Source organism: Neopsephotus bourkii, unplaced genomic scaffold, assembly GCF_033783945.1.
Source record: "Neopsephotus bourkii isolate Nb327-2 ecotype Australia unplaced genomic scaffold, CSIRO-AGI_Nbou_v1 NB_1189, whole genome shotgun sequence".
Classification (NCBI taxonomy): domain Eukaryota; kingdom Metazoa; phylum Chordata; class Aves; order Psittaciformes; family Psittacidae; genus Neopsephotus; species Neopsephotus bourkii.
The window spans coordinates 3359581-3377362 of NW_026901674.1; the positions used below are offsets into that span (position 1 = coordinate 3359581).

The 17782-nt window shown below is 41.9% G+C and overlaps 1 protein-coding gene across 1 annotated transcript; it reads left to right on the plus strand.

Annotated features, from left to right (window-relative positions):
* The first annotated feature begins 51 nt into the window (after positions 1–51).
* MCMBP (minichromosome maintenance complex binding protein) lies at positions 52–17671 on the plus strand. The gene is made up of 14 exons (XM_061364252.1): positions 52–186; positions 2849–2989; positions 3303–3344; positions 5568–5784; positions 7160–7311; positions 8333–8433; positions 9866–10035; positions 10410–10533; positions 12409–12526; positions 13519–13684; positions 15156–15289; positions 16281–16445; positions 16847–16935; positions 17291–17671. Exons 1-14 carry the CDS (start codon positions 52–54, stop codon positions 17415–17417), a joined length of 1881 nt encoding a protein of 626 aa, XP_061220236.1. The 3' UTR covers positions 17418–17671.
* Positions 17672–17782: the final 111 nt, after the last annotated feature.

Sequence of the window (17782 nt, forward strand, 5' to 3'; positions counted from 1 at the left end):
CGGAGCTTCCCCTCGTGGGGTGGCGGCGGCGGGAGGTCGGTGAGGGCGGGGATGGAGACGCGGCCGCGGGGACAGGGAGCACCTGCGGGTGGCCGCGTTCTCCTTTCCCCGCCGGAGCGGGCGGGACCCGCCTGCCCGAGGCCTCGGAAGGCTGCCGGCTGCGGGTCCTGCCCTGGCGCCGAGCGGGTACCTCACGGGAGGGCAGCGATGTCTGCCGCGGCTTGGCAGGCCGGGTAGGGTTCAAAACGAAAACTCATCATCTTCTGGGCTTCGGGAACAGCGTGTGCTGGCTACGTGGAATACCGATCAGTGGTAGTGTTACCAGTGCTAGTGGCTGAAGCTGTTTCTGGGCTTGATCTTAGCTACGTACGATATCCGCAGTGAATGTAAAGCAGTGGTACCTTACGTCCTCTGCTTCTGGCTGGGTGTACTGGCGTGTTTCAGAGCTTTCCTTCACTTCCAAGAATAGCTATATTCATCTTGGTTTGCCTATAAAGATAAAAGGTAGGAAGTCAGTGCATTTATAAGAGGCATGAAGTAGTCTAAAATGCAGTCCGTTGCCCAGAATAGAAGTAAATGTTTAAATTGGGTGCTGAGTTAGGAGTGTGGCAACTAGACGTCTGTTATGTGATGCTAATCCACACGTAAATGTGTTTTGTTTATAGCCCAAAATGTTCCAAACTCTGATTGGGAAAAGAAGGTAACCGAATACTTCAAGGAGAAATTAAAAGAAAACAACGCTACTAACTGGGTAAGACTTATTCTTTCTGAGTTGCACTTCTCTTAAAGTTCTTTACTTTCCTAAGTTTAGCTCTTTTTGTTTCTCGGTTATTGCAGTGACATGCTTTTGAGAAGTACTTCCTTTTGGCGATAAGTACACTTACGAATTCTAGGCTTTCACTTTGGGATACGTTATTTGCATCTGAATTGGTTTTAATCTCCATGTAAAGCAAAGATTTAAAATCCTGACTGAAACCGGAGAAGCGAATCCACTTGACTTCAGCGCGCTGTTTCGCCCTGGGCCGTAACTGCTGAATCCTGCCTATTTGTAGTACAAGCCAGTAGATGGCAGGAGCTGACAAGTGCTGTCAGTTCTGAAGGTGTTAAATCCTGCCCTGCCTGCTGTGTCTGCAGTGAGCATTTGTGCACCACAAGTTTCTGAACTGCTGCTTATAAACCCCTTCTCTGGGGTTGTTCCGTCTGGAGAAGAGAAGGCTTAGGGGGGACCTTATCACTCTCTACAGCTGCCTGGCAGGAGGATGGAGTGAGGTGGGGTTGGTCTCTTCTCCCAAGTAACAAGTGATAGGACAAGAGGAAATGGCTTCAAGCTGCACCAGGGGAGGTTTGGACTGGATATTAGGAACAATTTCCTCATAGAGAGGGTAATCAGGTATTGGAACAGGCTGCCCAGGGCAGTGGTGGAGTCACTGTCCCTGGAACTGTTCGCAGACCACGTAGATGAAGCCCTTGGTAACATGGTTTAGTGGTGGCAGTGCTGGGGGAGCAGTTGGACTTGATCTTTAAAGGTCTTTTCCAGCCGAATTGGTTCTATGATTCTCTCATGATCTTTGATTGCAATGCTGCAGACTTTGTGTGGGTTGAATCAAATAGCTGCTTGGGCTTTCAGGTGTTAGGAAAAAATACTTCCATCTAAAACTGTGCCTTAATGGGCTGGATCAGGCCTGGTTTTCACAGTTGAGCAGGGAAGGTCTGCTTTAGATTTAAAAATAAAGTCTGCACTCTTGAGTTCATCAGCTGATATCTTTCTAAGAGACTGCTGAAAACAGCATCGTGAAGAACATTTCTAAGTGGATTAGAAACTTTCATATCAAATCTGCCCTACTTAAGGCTAAAAAAAACCCAAGTGGAAATTGTTTGGTTCCTTTTTTTCTTCCTCTGTCAGAGTATTCTGTAATTAATATTTCAATGGCAGTTTGAATGGAAGTGTAGATGGCAAAACTGTGTTAAATTTATAACATTAGAAGGAATTGAAAGTTCATTTTCTCAGTTAAGAGAAACAAGGGAATATATGTTAAAATGCTGTTTCCTGTAGGGCCACTTCTAGGTTTTGTTGCATTTTAATGTGGGTTGTAGGGGTTTTTATTCCAACAAAGAATTTATCTTCCAAGTCATACAACTATTCTTGTTGCAAGTCTCTTTATTTCAAGTTATACCACATGCTGAGGCATTGATTTGTACTTTTTTTTCTCCTTCTCTTTCTCCATTGTCATGTAAACATGTGGACTTGTGTGGACTTGGAAATTAACATACAGGTTTTCCACAGCCTTTTGTTAAAGAAATTGTGCATGCAATTGCTATGGTACCAGTGGTGCATAATACATGCTGAAAGTGCTGTTAAGTGGAAATAGGATAAGTAGTAAATTCTATTTAATACTGCAGCTGCAATAATTCCCAGTTTAAGAATTAGTTCTAAATGTTGTGCAGTTTTCTTGCACTGAAATGCATTTCTTTTGTAGTCCAGTATCAGGACTGAGAAATTAACAGGACTGGGGGCTTTGGAACTGGAAGAATTTGGGAACTCTTAAGTGTCTGATAATTGTAACTAAGGTCTGTAACAGCATGTGTATCTCTGTGTTGAGATATACACACTTTGTTACTGATTGGATTAGGATGGGAGATGTACTCAGAAAATAGGAAGTATGTTACCTGATGAGGCATCATATCAACACCAACAACACTGGGGTTGGGGCAAGTAACTGGACAGTAGGATATACTGGATGATCAAAGTGATAACACAGTGACAGCTTTTGCACTGGTTTTTGGCTTACTTCAGAACATTTCTTAATATATACCAGTTGTTTAGAGTAAGCTCATTTTTTTTTTATAGGTTCCATCACTGAATGATGTTCCTGTACACTACCTAAAGCCCAACAGTTTAGTGAAATTTCGCTGCATGGTCCAAGATATGTTTGATCCTGAGTTTTACATGGGAGTGTACGAAACTGTTGACCCAAACACAAATGCACGTGTAAGTGAAATGCTGATTATTATTTCAGTAACCATTTACCATTCTATCTATTCTAGTCCTCATATTTCACTAGTTTCTGAGTTAAACCTATGGAATCTGGAAGTTATTAATAGTAGCTCTATTTGTGTGGCTCAAATGGCATTGGTAATACATCATCATTTCTTACATATCTGTTGAGGAATAAAAATGACTTAAAATGATGAAAGCTTTGGCAGTGTGTCTTTGAGGGACTTTGACTGCAGTGATTTTGGTGTAAATCATTCATATTCAGGCTGCTGTCAGAATGATTGCATTGCCTTTTCCTTCTTGACAGGTTTTGCATTTTGGCAAATACAGAGATGTGGCAGAATGTGGGGTAAGTTATACAAGTTATATGAGTTTTGAGGTGAAATATTAGACAGAAAGGTGCAGTTTATTTGGTAGCTTATTTGGTACTCACCAGTGGTTTCCTGGAGACACTGCTCTTAAAAAGCAAAATTAATCTCAGGTTTGGAAAGCAGAGTATCCTTTACTGCTCATGGGCATTCTTAAGTTCAACAGCTTCAAGCTGTTTCTGTTGTATTTCAGATTTGGTTTGCTTTCACGGAGAGGGGAAGTGCTCTTGATCTTGGAACTTTCTGCTATAGAAAACAATTTACTTTTGGTAATGCAGTGCAATTACATTCAAAGCACTACAAACACGGAATGGATTCACGGTTTCATGAGTATATAGCCTTACATGTTCATTGGAACTTTGGCTGAGTAACTGAATCTGTGGGATTAGTTGAAAAAAGAAATCAAACTCTAAATCAGGTTTTTAACAAGCTTTCTCTTGGTATTTCAGCCTCAGCAGGAAATTGATTTGAACTCCTCACAAACAGTCACCTCAGAAAGACAGACTTTCTACTGCGTTCCAGTGCCTGGTGAATCAGCATGGGTGAAAGAAATATCCTTTTTGACTGAGCAAGTGCTCTGTTATACAAAGTGATCACCAACTAATTCATTAGATTGAAGGAGATAGCTTTAAACTTTGCTTTGAGTGAATCAGGAGAGGTGGTAGGTGTAGAAAAAGGAAATACTGAACAGGGGAAGCTCAGGTTAGATGCAAGGAAGAAGTTCTTCCCTGTGAGGATGGTGAGGCACTGGCACAGGGTGCCCAGAGAACCTGTGACTGCCCCATCCCTGGCAGTGTTCAAGGCCAGGTTGGACACAGGGGCTTGGAGCAAGCTGCTCTAGTGAAAGGTGTCTCTGCCTGTGGCAGAGGGTTAGAACTGGATGATCTTAAGGTCCTTTCCAACCCAAACCATTCTACGACTGTATGCTGTGCTCTATGCACGAAGGATGTAGATGAATTTAGGAGCATTGCTTTATGATTTAGTAGGGGTTTGGAATAGATCTTCATATTTGCTTGGGAGGGTCTTGAAAATTTCTCTTAATTTCTATTTGCAGATGCTTAGAAAAAGAGAAACTTCAGTCAAACCGTTGGCATCCTGATTGGATTGGCATTTTCTGATTAAGTTAGAACACTGTTGCATAGTGAGAGTCTTTTGCGAGAACCTGTAAGAACACCTGTAGCTGAGCATGTTAAAACAATAATTCCTGGAGGTATAGTGGGTGTGATAGTTTAACCACAGTATGACGTTTTCTTAATGAGTACAGGAAACATTTTGGGGAGAAAGAAATCACCTTAAGTTTCTCCTAGTAAATGGAATTTGAATTATCTGAATTGAATGGATTCAGGATGCCTATTTGAACACCTTTTAGTAATTTTATATTTACTTCTGCCCTAAGGGACTGGGGGAGAGGTCTAGAAAACTTGAGATATGTTGCATTTGTGAAGAAGACATGAATTTGATGGGAAATCTATAATGATTTGATACTTCAGTTCAGAATTTAAGAAAACTACTGCTTGTCTTTGGCACAGAATGTCGATGCAATTTCAAATGAAGCTAACACAATATATGTAATAAAATTATTTTTAAGAGTTAGGCTTTGAATGGAGCTCACAACAGAGTAATGCAGCAATGGAAATGTAAAGTGAAAAGGACTTACAAAAACAGCAAACACAATTTCAGTGTTTGCCCATCGTGCTAAGAAGAAGTGTGTTGGCTTTTCCAAAATGCATTTACCAGTGTAGTATTGCCAGTACCTGACAAGTTTGTGAACATCTTCTGTGTGTTTCTTTTTAAAGTAATAATGATACCAGAGAGCAGGTCTTCATTATTATAGAATCATAGAATAGTTAGGGTTGGAAAGGACCTTAAGATTATCAAGTTCCAACCCCCCTGCCATGGGCAGGGACACCTCGCTCTAAAATATAATAATAATATATATATAATAATATATATAATGTCTGCTCTTTAGGCTTGAGATGTGGGAGAAAAAAAATCCTTGAGATTCTGAGTTGAACCTGAGCACAAGCATGTTCTCTTCAGAGACTGATGGTGGAATAGCACTCCGTAGGTTTCAGTTTCTATTTTCAACAAAGCCAGTGACTGCTGTACACTTCTTAAGCAAGTTATTTATGTGTCTGAAGAGGTGATGTCTACATAACAATTTGAATCATTATTCTAATGTCTCGCTCAGAATAGGATAATAGCATTTTGTTTCTACAAGCAAACAAAACCTTCACTTTGCTTCATATTTCTCAACTGAGTCTGTGGTTGTCCTTAATCCACAATGTTACGCATATATCAGTGCAAGCCAAGCTCGAGTCAGCCCCTCAACATCCTACACACCAAGTCGCCATAAGAGAAGCTATGAGGAAGATGAGGACATGGATCTACATCCATCTAAACAGAAAGAGCAACATATGGGTAATTGTAGTTACTAAGGAATAGTTGTGATATCTTTCCAGAACTTGCAAAGATTTCCTTTTCAAAACCTGAAACACTTGCAGCTGTCTGGATCAGTGGTTTTGTTGCAGCCCTCAGAACTAATTTCGTGGCTTTGCTGAAGCCATCAGTGGTTTAAACTGAAGCAGTGTGGGAGAGCCTGTGATGTTGCATGTGTATTGTATGACTTGTTGACTTCACTTTCTAGACTTAATTTCTAGCATTAATGTTCTATACAGCAGCACTTGTGTATTATCTTTTGTATGTAACGGCACACAATTCATAGCAACAGGATGAAGTTTAGGAGTTCCTCTTTAATTTCCCACTCTGTTGCCAATTTCATGGACTCTCTTGTCTCTTTCACATGCTGTATGTGGATCTCATTGTGTAATTTGAAGCCAAACAAGTCAATTAGGTGCTGCTTTGCTACAAACAGTAGTTTATATCTAAAAAAGATCTTCCAGTATTACCTGTTTTCTAACATCATTTACTAACCCAACTTCATAAAGGAACCAGATTAATACCAGACACTTGTAGCATCCTGAAGAAAGCTCTTTAACCTTTTAAGAGGATGGTGTTTGGAACACGAGCAGCATTCAGGTGGTGTGCAATTCTTTCTTATGTTTTAGTAAGTCTGAACTATTTGCTTTGTTCATCTGTGGAGATGTCACTTAAGGTGGGGGGTTTCTTTGAGATGTGGGATATGGGGGGTTTCTTGGAGGTTTCTTTTGAACGAGAGAATGTGGTTAGTTAAAATTGTCAGTCCTGTTAAAGAAAACTAAACCGAACAAGAATCTGTCACTTTCTTTTATTTGGTGCTGCTCTGTCTGTTGGGTTTGTTAGCTGAATTCAGGCTTTTCCTTTTGTATTCTTACCAGTTTGCAAGACAGTTTAGACAGTTTTCTCTTCATACTCAGACTAATCACTGGTAGAATACATGTTTATAGCTTTATTATGCAGAACAGATACAGAAATTTTTAATGTAAACTGTTTCATTGATGCACACTCTCACCTTTTGAGGTCTGTCTTTTTTAGATGCACAATATTTCCTCTGCAGTCCTATGGAATGTAGAAAACCAGTCATTCACACAGTTTTCGCATTACCTTTGAAAATCATATTTCTGGCCATGTTTAGATTTCTAAGACACAGAGTTCTCTACTAGTACACTCTCTCACACTTGGTAATACAGAGTATGCATTTGTGAGATTTTTCTATTCTGATGAAGAGTATTTTCTGTCAAATATATTATTAAATATTTTTGTCTCAGATGTCTTGTTAAATTAGGCTAATTCTATGTTGCTCACTGAAGAAAGTAGTTCATTTTTGCATTTCTGCTTATGAATCCTATTTTTTCAGGCAGTGGAGGTGATATCCATGGATGTGTGGAGCCAAAGAGATTAGAAACAGAAGCTTCTGCAGGTCATCATCTCATTTCTCCCAACTGCTCCCCTCCACTTGACTTAAATTTTCCATTGCCAGGAGAGAAGGGACCAGCATGTCTTGTAAAGGTAACAGAAGTGAAGAGATGATGAGCATGGCTGTGGCCTCAGAGAGGCAGGCAGAATCTGGAGGTCAAGTGTAAGTAGTTAGCCCTGCATTGGTTATAAAGGCAGGGAACTTGGCTCTGAGGTCCAGAATTTTGTTTCTACAGATAATCATTTTATTTCTCTTAAATAATACATTGTTTCTCTTCACAAGTGCTGTAGTAGAAATGCTTTAACAGTGCTTACTAGAGCCTGCACCTTCTCACTACACTTAGTTATAAAAAGTCATAGAGTCACAGAGTGGTTTGGGTTGGAAAGGACCTTAAGATCATCCAGTTCCAACCCCCTGCCATGGTCTGGGACACCTCACACTAGACTACATCATTCAAGCCCTGTCCAAGCTGGCCTTGAACCCTGCGAGGGATGGAGCATTTACCACCTTTTTGGGCAGCCTGTTCCAGTGCCCCACCACCCTCACAGTAAAGAACTTCTTCCTTATATCTAGCCTGAACTTCCCCTGTTTAAGTTCAAACCTGTTACCCCTTGTCCTATCCTACAGTCCGTGATGAAGACTCTGTTACTAGGTGCTTGAGGATGTAGATGGGATTGACTCCTGATACTTTGCTTTTAGGATTTGTCCTCTGAGGAAGAAAGGTGTGATGGAGCAAACAAAAAAACAATAAGCTACACATTTTTGTGTTGTATTTGAAATAGTCTTTGGTACCCTGTGTTGAAACTTCCAACACAAAATTTCTAGGGTTTTACTGTGTTGACTGCTCCCTTATTCAGGAAATCTTGATCAATCAGATTAGAACACACCGATTTGCATTTGTGGAGCAAAAGAATGCCACTAGGAAACAGCATGCAATTGTAGAAACTCATTGTTTCAGTGTCAGCTTACTGACACTGGGGACTAGGAGAGATATCTTCACACAGTGTTCTCAGTCTACAGCTGAGTCTTCTGAGATGTAATTTCCTTTTGCTTGTGTTTGTGTGCAGCCTGGCCTGTCTGCCCCTGTATTTTATTATCGTCTCTTTGTGGCAGGTCTATGAGAGCTGGGATAGCTTCAAAGTCAATGATGTTCTGGAGGTATACGGCATTTTGTCTGTGGATCCAGTGCTGAGCATAGTAAACAATGAAGAGAGGTAAGGCTCCCCGGATGCATGATCCTGAAATGCGGGGAACTTTTATTTCAATGAGGAAAATATTTTGGGGAGTGAAAATGACCAAAATGAGAGAAATTTGTGGGGTGTTTTGCATTATTTAAGGTGTATCATCACATTATACCACTGGTAGAAACTTAACCTGCTAATTCTGATCAGTTACTTGCTTGACAAAATACAAACTAATCCAGAAGGACATAATAAGTCAATTTGGAAAGTAAAACCACTGACTGATGTAACATATGTACTACTGATGCCTTGAACCATTGTGCTTCAGTTCTGCTGGGGATTTTGTTTATCTTTCTGATAAGTACAATATGGCAAGTGCAGTGTGAATCCCTCATAGTGCCAGCTTCTGAAAACCTAACTCAGCCTGGTCAGCTGCTTTTGGTTATCAGCTGTCTGACAGATAATACCAGACCGACAGCTCAGTTGGTCTGTCTCATAGCTTGTTGGGTTGTTTTCCTGCCTGTCATTCTATCACAAATAGACAAACTGGTCGCATTTAGCAATGTTTTTAATGTAAGCAAAAGACAGTTCTTTCAATGGAAAGAGTGGATAGTCCGGTGCTAGACTGCTGAAGAGGCTTTGAAGCTATAAAGCTTTTCAGCTTTACCAGTAGAAGTTGATTCAGTTTGTTCTAAGCTTTACTATTATCTGATAAAGTCACTTCAGGGATTTTAGTTCCTATATAACAAATGAAAACCACTTGGAAGGAATTTTGTAAGGCATCATCAGGAAGAGCAAAGCCTGTGTATCTGAACTCTTAGGAGGTAACACCTTCAAGTCTGAGCTGAGGTACTTTAGGATTTACTTACTCATTTCTTGTTACTCAGCCAGTCATACAGGTGTTATGTGACTGTCTAGAAGATCTTGTTGTCAGGCTCTGGAACCTGGTGGAAGATGTGCATACACACACCAGTGTCATAAATCATTACCTTATTTTCTTAAAAGTTCCTGCTTAGATTGCATTCAGCACATGCTGGACAGAACATGTGTGATATTTTGTTTGAAGCTACATCTTAAGTGGTGCCCAGCTTCTCTGCCTCATCACCCTCACAGGGAAGAACTTCTGCCTAAGAGCTCGCCTCTATCTCCTGTCTGTCAGTTTAAAGCCATCCCCCTTGTCTTGTACAGGCACTTGTAAAAAGTCCCTCTCCAGGTTTCTTGTTGTCCCCTTTAGGCCTTATGGAAGGCTATCATATAATTATATAATTGTGATTCAGTATTTATAGTGTTTATAAAAGTCAGAAAGAAGGTAGTTGGAATATGGGAGGAGTTACCAGTAGCTGGGAGTGGATGTTGTTTGTTCCAGTGTGCTCAGTTCTTGGCCTGCTTCCAGCTGCTCTTAGTCAGCTGGAGAGAAATTTGTGTGGAATGTTTCTAAGTCCAGTTGTGCTGTGCCCTTTCCTAGGGACAGCTCAACCCTCAATGCTGTGGAGTCTATGGACACGGCGGAGGAACAGAGAGTGCACAGTCCTCCAGCCTCATTAGTTCCCAGAATCCATGTGATTTTGGCACAGAAATTACAGCACATTAACCCATTACTGCCTGCCTGCCTTAATGAAGAGGAAAGTAAAACTTGTGAGTATCTGAACTTGACCTCTCTCCGTGTACATGTAAATCTATGGTCTCCTAGTACATGTGAAACAATGCTTACTTGCTCAGAGACATCAAGGGCAGGGTCTGAATTTAAATCCTGTTAGAGGAACCATCCAACACTTCAGACTTCTGCAAATAGGTTACACAGTGTCTAATTAAAAAAATAAAGCATTTCCAAGGCAATGGTGAGTGACTCCAGTTATCCAAAGCCAATAATTGCTGAGTTGGAAAACCAATGAATTTATTTGTCCTAAATTGCTTTGGATAACACTGCAGTAGAAAGTAAGATTTCTATAGAGGGAAGAGGGTAAGAACAGCGTATTTCCTGACATTTGTTGTCTTCTCTCTTGTCTCAGTTGTGTCTAATTTCATGTCGGAGCTGTCACCAGTGAGAGCAGAGTTGCTTGGGTTCCTCACCCATGCCCTCTTGGGAGACAGTTTGGCTGCTGAATACCTTATATTGCATCTCATCTCTACAGTGTAAGTATTGAGATGCTTGCTGAGAATTGACATCTTCATCTTTTAAAGGAAATCTATTATGAGGGTCTTCACCACTCTGCAAATAAATGGCAGAAATAGCTTACATAGCACTTATTCACTAGTAGTTTGTCCAGCTGGAGTTGCCCTGTCATAATAGACACAGTAACATAGAATCATAGAATAGTTAGGGTTACAAAGGACTTTAAGATCATCCAGTTCCAGTCCCCCTGCCATGGGCAGGGACACCTCACATTAAACCGTGTCACCCAAGGCTCTGTCCAACCTGGCCTTGAACACCGCCAGGGATGGAGCATTCCCAACCTCCCTGGGCAACCCATTCCAGTGCCTCACCACCCTAACAGTAACAAAATTTCTTCCTTATATCCAATTTAAACTTCCCCTGTTTAAGTTTTAACCCATTACCCCTTGTCCTGTCACTACAGTCCCTAATGAAGAGTGCCTCCCCAGCATCCTTATAGGCCCCTGTCTTAGTTTAGTTAAAAGGCCCATTTTGTGGCAATGTATTCTTTCAGTGTTCATTTGAGAGCTAGACAGGAAGATCCACAAGTGAAGTCCAGGACCTTACTTTTAAACAGAGGTATGAAAACATCTTTTTATCTCTAGCTCCTTTTATTGATTAGGACATGCAACTGACTCCTCAAAGATGGCATTTACAAACTGCAGTAGTTATTGCTGAGGTATTAAGAGACACTGAAAGGTACATTCTGGGAATTTCTTTAATTAAATGTAGACATATGTTTAATGGTAAGTTCAGGTGACCCCCATTAGCATGTGATGGAAATTTACCACCTGAGCTGATGCCATAGCTGAATGTGCATGCACTGTGACCTGTCTTCATGGCTAATTAAAATGCATCTTAACGTTCTCTTACCTTGGTTTAAACTGTCTCTGGATGAAAGAGCAGCATCCTTTGACTCATGAAAATTTCAGGTGGGAAACTTCAGACAGTATGTTTGGATTAAATTAAGTATTGTAAGGCTCAGATTTCTTCAGAGTAAAAGTGGATTCTCTTTTCTAAATAATAATGATTTCTTGGTAAAGAAACCCCTTGTTTTAGGGTTTTCAAAGGTTCCGTTCTGCTGCAGAGTGAATAGTACGGCTCAGATTTGTCTAAAAGAAGTGTTCACAGATCTGCAATTGGACTCAGTGTCTTACCTTTCTGATACCTGCAACTGATGTGTAAAAAGCCCTAAGACATTCCTCAGTAGCAGTGAGACAGCATAATTATGAGCTAAGGTTTATGGTTGGGTTGTGTTTACAGTCTGCCCTGAACCCTGTCCCCATGTAAATACAAGTACTTCATATCAATATGTGGGGGTTTTCATTCTGTGCACGCTTTGTTCTTTCTAGTGGGACTGTGAATGCTCGAACACTTAGATTAGAATGTGTTTTCTCTCTTAGCTGTATCACACAAAAGTTGACATTGTCCAGAATGGGGAGAAGATATACAGTGAGAAAAGGGAGAGGAAAGCTGAGGGCAGGTAAAGGAAATGAACAAGCACGATAAGCAGGGAAACTGAGATTGGGCAGCAAGAAAGGAAAAGGATGAAGTACATGAAGTATGTACACTGAGTAATAGTAGAGCACGAAGGGAACAGAATGTCTGGAGGGCACATTGCAGGACCTCAAGCGAAGTAAATGCATTGCTTTTGTGCCATGCTGCAAAGCCTTCCAAAGCAGCCTCCAGCCTAACTTAGCTCCTTGGACACTGGAGCAGGAAGAAATAGGGTGCTACTATTTATGTATGTATTAGCAGTGAAGCCCTGCTAGCTATCAGAGATCCTGCACAACACACAAACTGATTGATAACTGTATTCACCAGTGCTTGCCTAACCTGTGTTGTTTCTGGTTTAGTTATGCAAGACGAGATGTGCTCCCTCTGGGAAAATTCGCAGTCAACCTGAGTGGATGTCCACGGAATAACGTCTTCACGGAGCACGTATACCGCATCATCCAGCAGCTTGTGCCTGCAGTAAGGACAATGGCATTAGAGTGCTTTCATATTGCTTATGAGAGATGTTGGGCTAATTGTTCCAGCAATATTTTAGTTAAAAGCCAGGCTTCTTAAAGGCTTCTGCTGTCTGTGTACAGAGCAGGTAAAAATAGTTATGGCTTGCCTGTTCAGTTGAAGTCTTTATTTACCTAGAGTCATCTAGGGTGAATATGAAACAAACTCATACCCTTGAAGGTATGAAACTGGCAGTCAGATGCTGCATACTTAATTTTGTCTTTCAGGCTTAATATATTTAGACATTCTTGTGTCTGCCCCATCCCTGGCAGTGTTCAAGGCCAGGCTGGGCAGGGCTTGGAGCAAGCTGCTCTAGTGGAAGGTGTCCCTGCCAATGGCAGGGGGTTGGAACTGGATGAGCTTTAAGGTCCCTTCCAACCCTTCCAAACTATTCTGTGATCTAGGCCATTTAGTTATTGTACTGTTAATGTTTGCTCACAAGTTTGTGGATATCATTCTGCAGAAAATTCATAGTAATTCAGTTTGGGATCATAGAATGGTCTGGGTTGGAAAGGACCTTAACCTCATCCAGTTCCAACCCCCTGCCATCGGCAGTGTCGCCTCACCCTAGACCATGTGGTCCAAGGCTCTGTTCAACCTGGCCTTGAACGCTGCCAGGGATTTACCACTTTGGACAACCCATTTCAGTGCTGCCTCACCAACCCCACAGCAAAGAACTTCTTCCTCATATCTAACCTGAACTTCCACTGTTTAAAGCCATCACCCCTTGTCCTGTCGCTACAGTCCCTGGTGAATACAGGTGGTAGGAGTTCTTAAGAGCATTATTTTAAGTATTCAGAACTTGGGAACTGTGGATAAATTCTGTTCTATATTGTGGTAACAAGTTTTGTTTTACTTGCTATGAAGGTTCATGGTTATCTCTCTTGCTAAAGGAAGCAGCATTAGGGAAGCTGGAGGAGAGGAAAGGTGCTGATTAGTTTCTCTTCTCATTGCAGTCCTATCGCCTGCAAATGACCATTGAAAACATGAACCACGCACGATTCATCCCACATAAGGACTACACAGCGAATCGCTTAGTCAGTGGAGTGTTACAGCTTGCCAGCAACACTTCCCTTGTCGTGGATGAGACTCAGCTCGAGCAAGGGCAGCTTGACACAAAAGGTAGACATTTCTTTGTTGTTTTATATTAAGACAATCTCATCTGACAGGTTGGAAGTTGATGTATTTTAACACAGTGATGCTAATTGTGTCCCAGGGCTAATTATCTGTAACAAAACTGTGCTTTCCATGTCCTATTTCATTGCTTCCTGCTCATCTGCAGCTTTTTTGGACAACTTAAGGCTTGATCTCTTGTAATTTGAATGTTCCTTTTTTCCCTATTTTACTTCCTGGAAGTTTCTGGTGTTCTGCTCAGAAATGCTTCTGTGGAGTTACAAATTCCTATCGCAGGCCACAAATGAGCGATAACGAAACAAGGTGGTTCCTTGTTCAGTTTCACTTTGGTTGCATTGTAGAGAACTCTGGACAGTGTCTGTCACTTGGTGGAAAAGGCCACAGATTTAGTTAATTCTTTAGACCAAAATACCTCTGATTCATTAGAATGGCCTTTTACTTTCCTGCTATAATGAATGAAGAAGAGGGGGAATTATGTGCTGCTACCTTATGCTTTATGCCTGTATTGTCTATATGGAAACCATCCCTGAAAATCCAGCTGAAAAACAGATTAAACAAATAGCTATTCCTTTGTGGAACAGAATGATGTGCACTGTGTAGTGCTTCCTGCAGAGCTTTAGGCAGTTACTTTAATTAGAAGCTACATAAGAGTTAAGTTGTGATACCTATTAAAAGCTTGGTAACTGAGGGATGCTTAGTACAGATACCTGTGGTGGTTTCAAGGAAAGGAGAACAGGAAATCACTGGAAGTGACTTTATCCTAAGCTAAAAATGCTGTCCTGAGAGCCCTGCTAGATGGCACAATGCTGTAAGCCTCCTGGGTCTCCCCAGTGAGTGTCAGGACTCTCATTCAAGCATTCAGTCTGGCAGAACTGGTGAGGTTCAGATTTCAGGTTAATTCTACTTAGAAACTTCTTTCTTCATTTCTTGCTATTAAAAGTAATTCACTGAAATGATTCACTTGGTTTTGAGTTTTTTGGGGGGGGTGTTACTCTGCTTTGGAAAAGTTAGTGAATTTCACTACAGAAATAGTAAAACTAATAGAAATCTTTGCACTGTTCCAGGAAAATAAGTCAAAACATGGAAAAACTCCCATTTCCAGAAAAATCTCCCTGTGGTATATAGGTTTGCTGAAGTGTGTGTTCTTAATGTCTAAAGAAACCCCAACATTTAACGAGAAGTCCTATTTTAAGTCTTAAAAGTTGCAGATAAAAAGGGCTTGTTGATGTTGTTCCCTACTGAATTTAGGGTAAAAAAAGATAAGACTTGATTTCAAGTCTGAATTTTAGGCTGAAGATGTGGCTGTTTCCATGCGGAGAACACCCCAGACACAAGAAGAAGCAGGATGCTTGCAAGAATTTCTCTACCAACTGCTCACTAAAGACAGATTGGAAAGAAAGCAAATCAGATCTGATATTTGTTTAGGTCCTGTTGTCAGAATTTATTCTTGCTCTTCTAGGTGTCCATAACGTGACAGCACTGGGTAACCTGATCACTTGGCAGAAGGTGGATTATGACTTCAATTACCACCAGATGGAATTCCCGTGCAATATTAATGTTCTTATCACTTCTGAGGGTCGATCGCTCCTACCGGTATGGCAAAGGCTTCTGAATTTGGGGAGTAACTACAGGTGGTAGCTGCTCACTTAGAACATGCCATTCCTGAGGAGTGAAGGCAGGAAAACAGCCTTGTGATGAGGGGTGGGTATGACACTGGTGTTAGTTACTGCCTGCTTGCTCCTGGCTTGCAGGCAGGCTAAGCCTGCCCAAGGAAAACAGGGATTGACCTTCCCTCCTCCTGGACTAAGATGATGGGGAAGGCCTGCAGCTATGCTGTGACTCTCCAAGCCTATTCTAGACAAATAGCTAGGGGGTGATGGGCCCAGGAATAGAGTGATGGAACTGGCGTTGACCCTAGAAACACTGAGCAGCCCGAGTTTACAATACCTGGTCTCCTGCCTTCCAGCTTTATGAACTGAGCATTTGCTCTCTCACCTTTGACGTGAACAGGCTGAGAGGGTTGGGCTTTGTTCAAGCATGGAGGAAGCTCCAAGGAGAGTTTAGAGTGGCTCGCAATGCCTAAAGGGGCTACAAGAAACCTGGAGAGGGGCTTGGGACAAGGGCCTGTAGGGACAGGCCAAGGGGAATGGCTTGAACCTGCCCGAGGGGAGACTGAGCTGAGCTCTTAGGCAGAAGCTCTTCCCTGTGAGGGTGCTGAGGCGCTGGCACAGGGTGCCCAGAGAAGCTGTGGCTGCCCCATCCCTGGCAGTGTTCAAGGCCAGGTTGGACACAGGGGCTTGGAGCAAGCTGCTCCAGTGGAAGGTGTCCCTGCCTGTGGCAGGGGTTGGAGCTGGATGAGCTTTAAGGTCCCTTCCAACCCAAACCAGTCTAGGATTCTATGAAGCTGGCTCCTGCTTGAATAAGGACTTCATGCAAGCCTTCAAAAAGGGAACTGTTAATATTTAAGGAATGCATTGTCTTACCTTAATTCTGGTCAACAGTGACTTGCTTCAGAGAGTAAATCCATCTTGGAATGGGAATAGACAGGATGTGGAAAGAGATGATATGCAATTCTGTTTTTCAGTCAGATTGTCAAGTCCACTTACAACCACAACTCATCCCCCCGAACATGGAGGAGTACATGAGCAGCCTCCTCACAGCAGTGCTCCCTTCTGTCCTGAACAAGTTTCGCATTTACCTCAGCTTGTTGAGGCTGCTGGACTACAGCATCTCTGACGAAGTGACCAAGGTATGGAAGCCTGCACTAACAACTCTTAACTGTATGTTCAGATAAAAGCAGCTGGACAGGATGTGCTTTCCCATTGCTCTCCCTGTCAGTGATTCTCCTTGATGTTTTCTAAGAAACCAAAGACTCAATGTTCCTTTCAAGGCTTTGTGCTCTTTAGTATTTCAGTCCATACCTTACTCATATCCTGCTTTCTAAAGCTCATTTTGAAACCTAATTCTTTTCTATATCTCATCTTGAAACCTAATTTTGGAAGATGAGCTGTAACTTACTCTGACTCGCTTCCTGACAGCAGTGGGTTGCAGGGGTTCTGCATCTAAGGGTACTTTCAGTGTTTTAACTCCTTCAAAGCTTCTGTTGAGTGAAGATTCTTTGCCAACAGTTATCTGTTGTGTTGTTTACAGGCAGTAGAAGAAGACTTTGTAGAAATGAGGAAGAACGACCCTGAGAGCGTAACAGCTGATGACCTGCACAGAACACTGCTTGTAGCAAGGTGGGTGGTGCTGGTTGTTGTAACAGAAGCCTTTCGGGCAAGGTTGAGTTGTGGAATCATAGAATCAACCAGGTTGGAAAAGACCTTTAACATCATCAGGTCCAACCTTTACCACTTGTTTAAGGTCAAGACCAACTTTAGCTGTAGTTTCATGAGGTTGGCCAGTGCTTCAAACGATGGCATCTCCTCTTCTGCTGTGCCTTGTCACAGATTCATAGTTAGGCAAAGTATTTCCCCACACACATTTCTTCCCATGCTCCCTAGTTCATGCAATACTGAAGGAACACTTTTACTGTTAAAGCTTATCAAACCTCACACATGGCCAAGCTCTTAACCCCTGCTTCTGCTCATCCAGGTTCCTGTCTCTCAGCGTGGGGCAGACAACGCTATCCAGGGAGAGGTGGCTGAGAGCAAAACAACTGGAGGCCTTACGGAAAGCCAGGCTGCAGCAGCAGAAATGTGTCAATGGGAATGAACTTTAACGCTCTGTGGATGTCGCTATGAGTTTGTCTAATCCTAGATGGAATCCCCCTACTAAGATTGGAATATTGTTTATACCAGTTTTTGTAGATAATTTATACCAAAAGAAGTTATGGCTATTTACCCTCCCAGGCTGAGCACACGTAACCCCGTTCAGCCGGTTCACCATATTTTATGACCTTTTTTTGGAGCCTGTTTTGTAATTGAAAATTGGTAACAATGAGCAAATTGTTTGATATTAAACTTTAATACTGAAGTTGTGTAAACTCCTGTCCTTTAACAATGAGGAAGTCGAACCCAGAGCCCTTCCTACACCGCATGGGTAAGGCTCCATCCTGGAGTAAGTTTGTGTTGCGAGTGGTGAGTT

Coding starts and splice junctions, on each gene's coding strand:
- MCMBP (XM_061364252.1), top strand. CDS start 52: ATGGAGACGCGGCCGCGGGGACAGGGAGCACCTGCGGGTGGCCGCGTT. Junction 3,345..5,567: donor GAGATGTGGCAGAATGTGGG/GTAAGTTATACA, acceptor ATAGGATAATAG/CATTTTGTTTCTACAAGCAA. Junction 10,534..12,408: donor TTGCATCTCATCTCTACAGT/GTAAGTATTGAG, acceptor TTTCTGGTTTAG/TTATGCAAGACGAGATGTGC.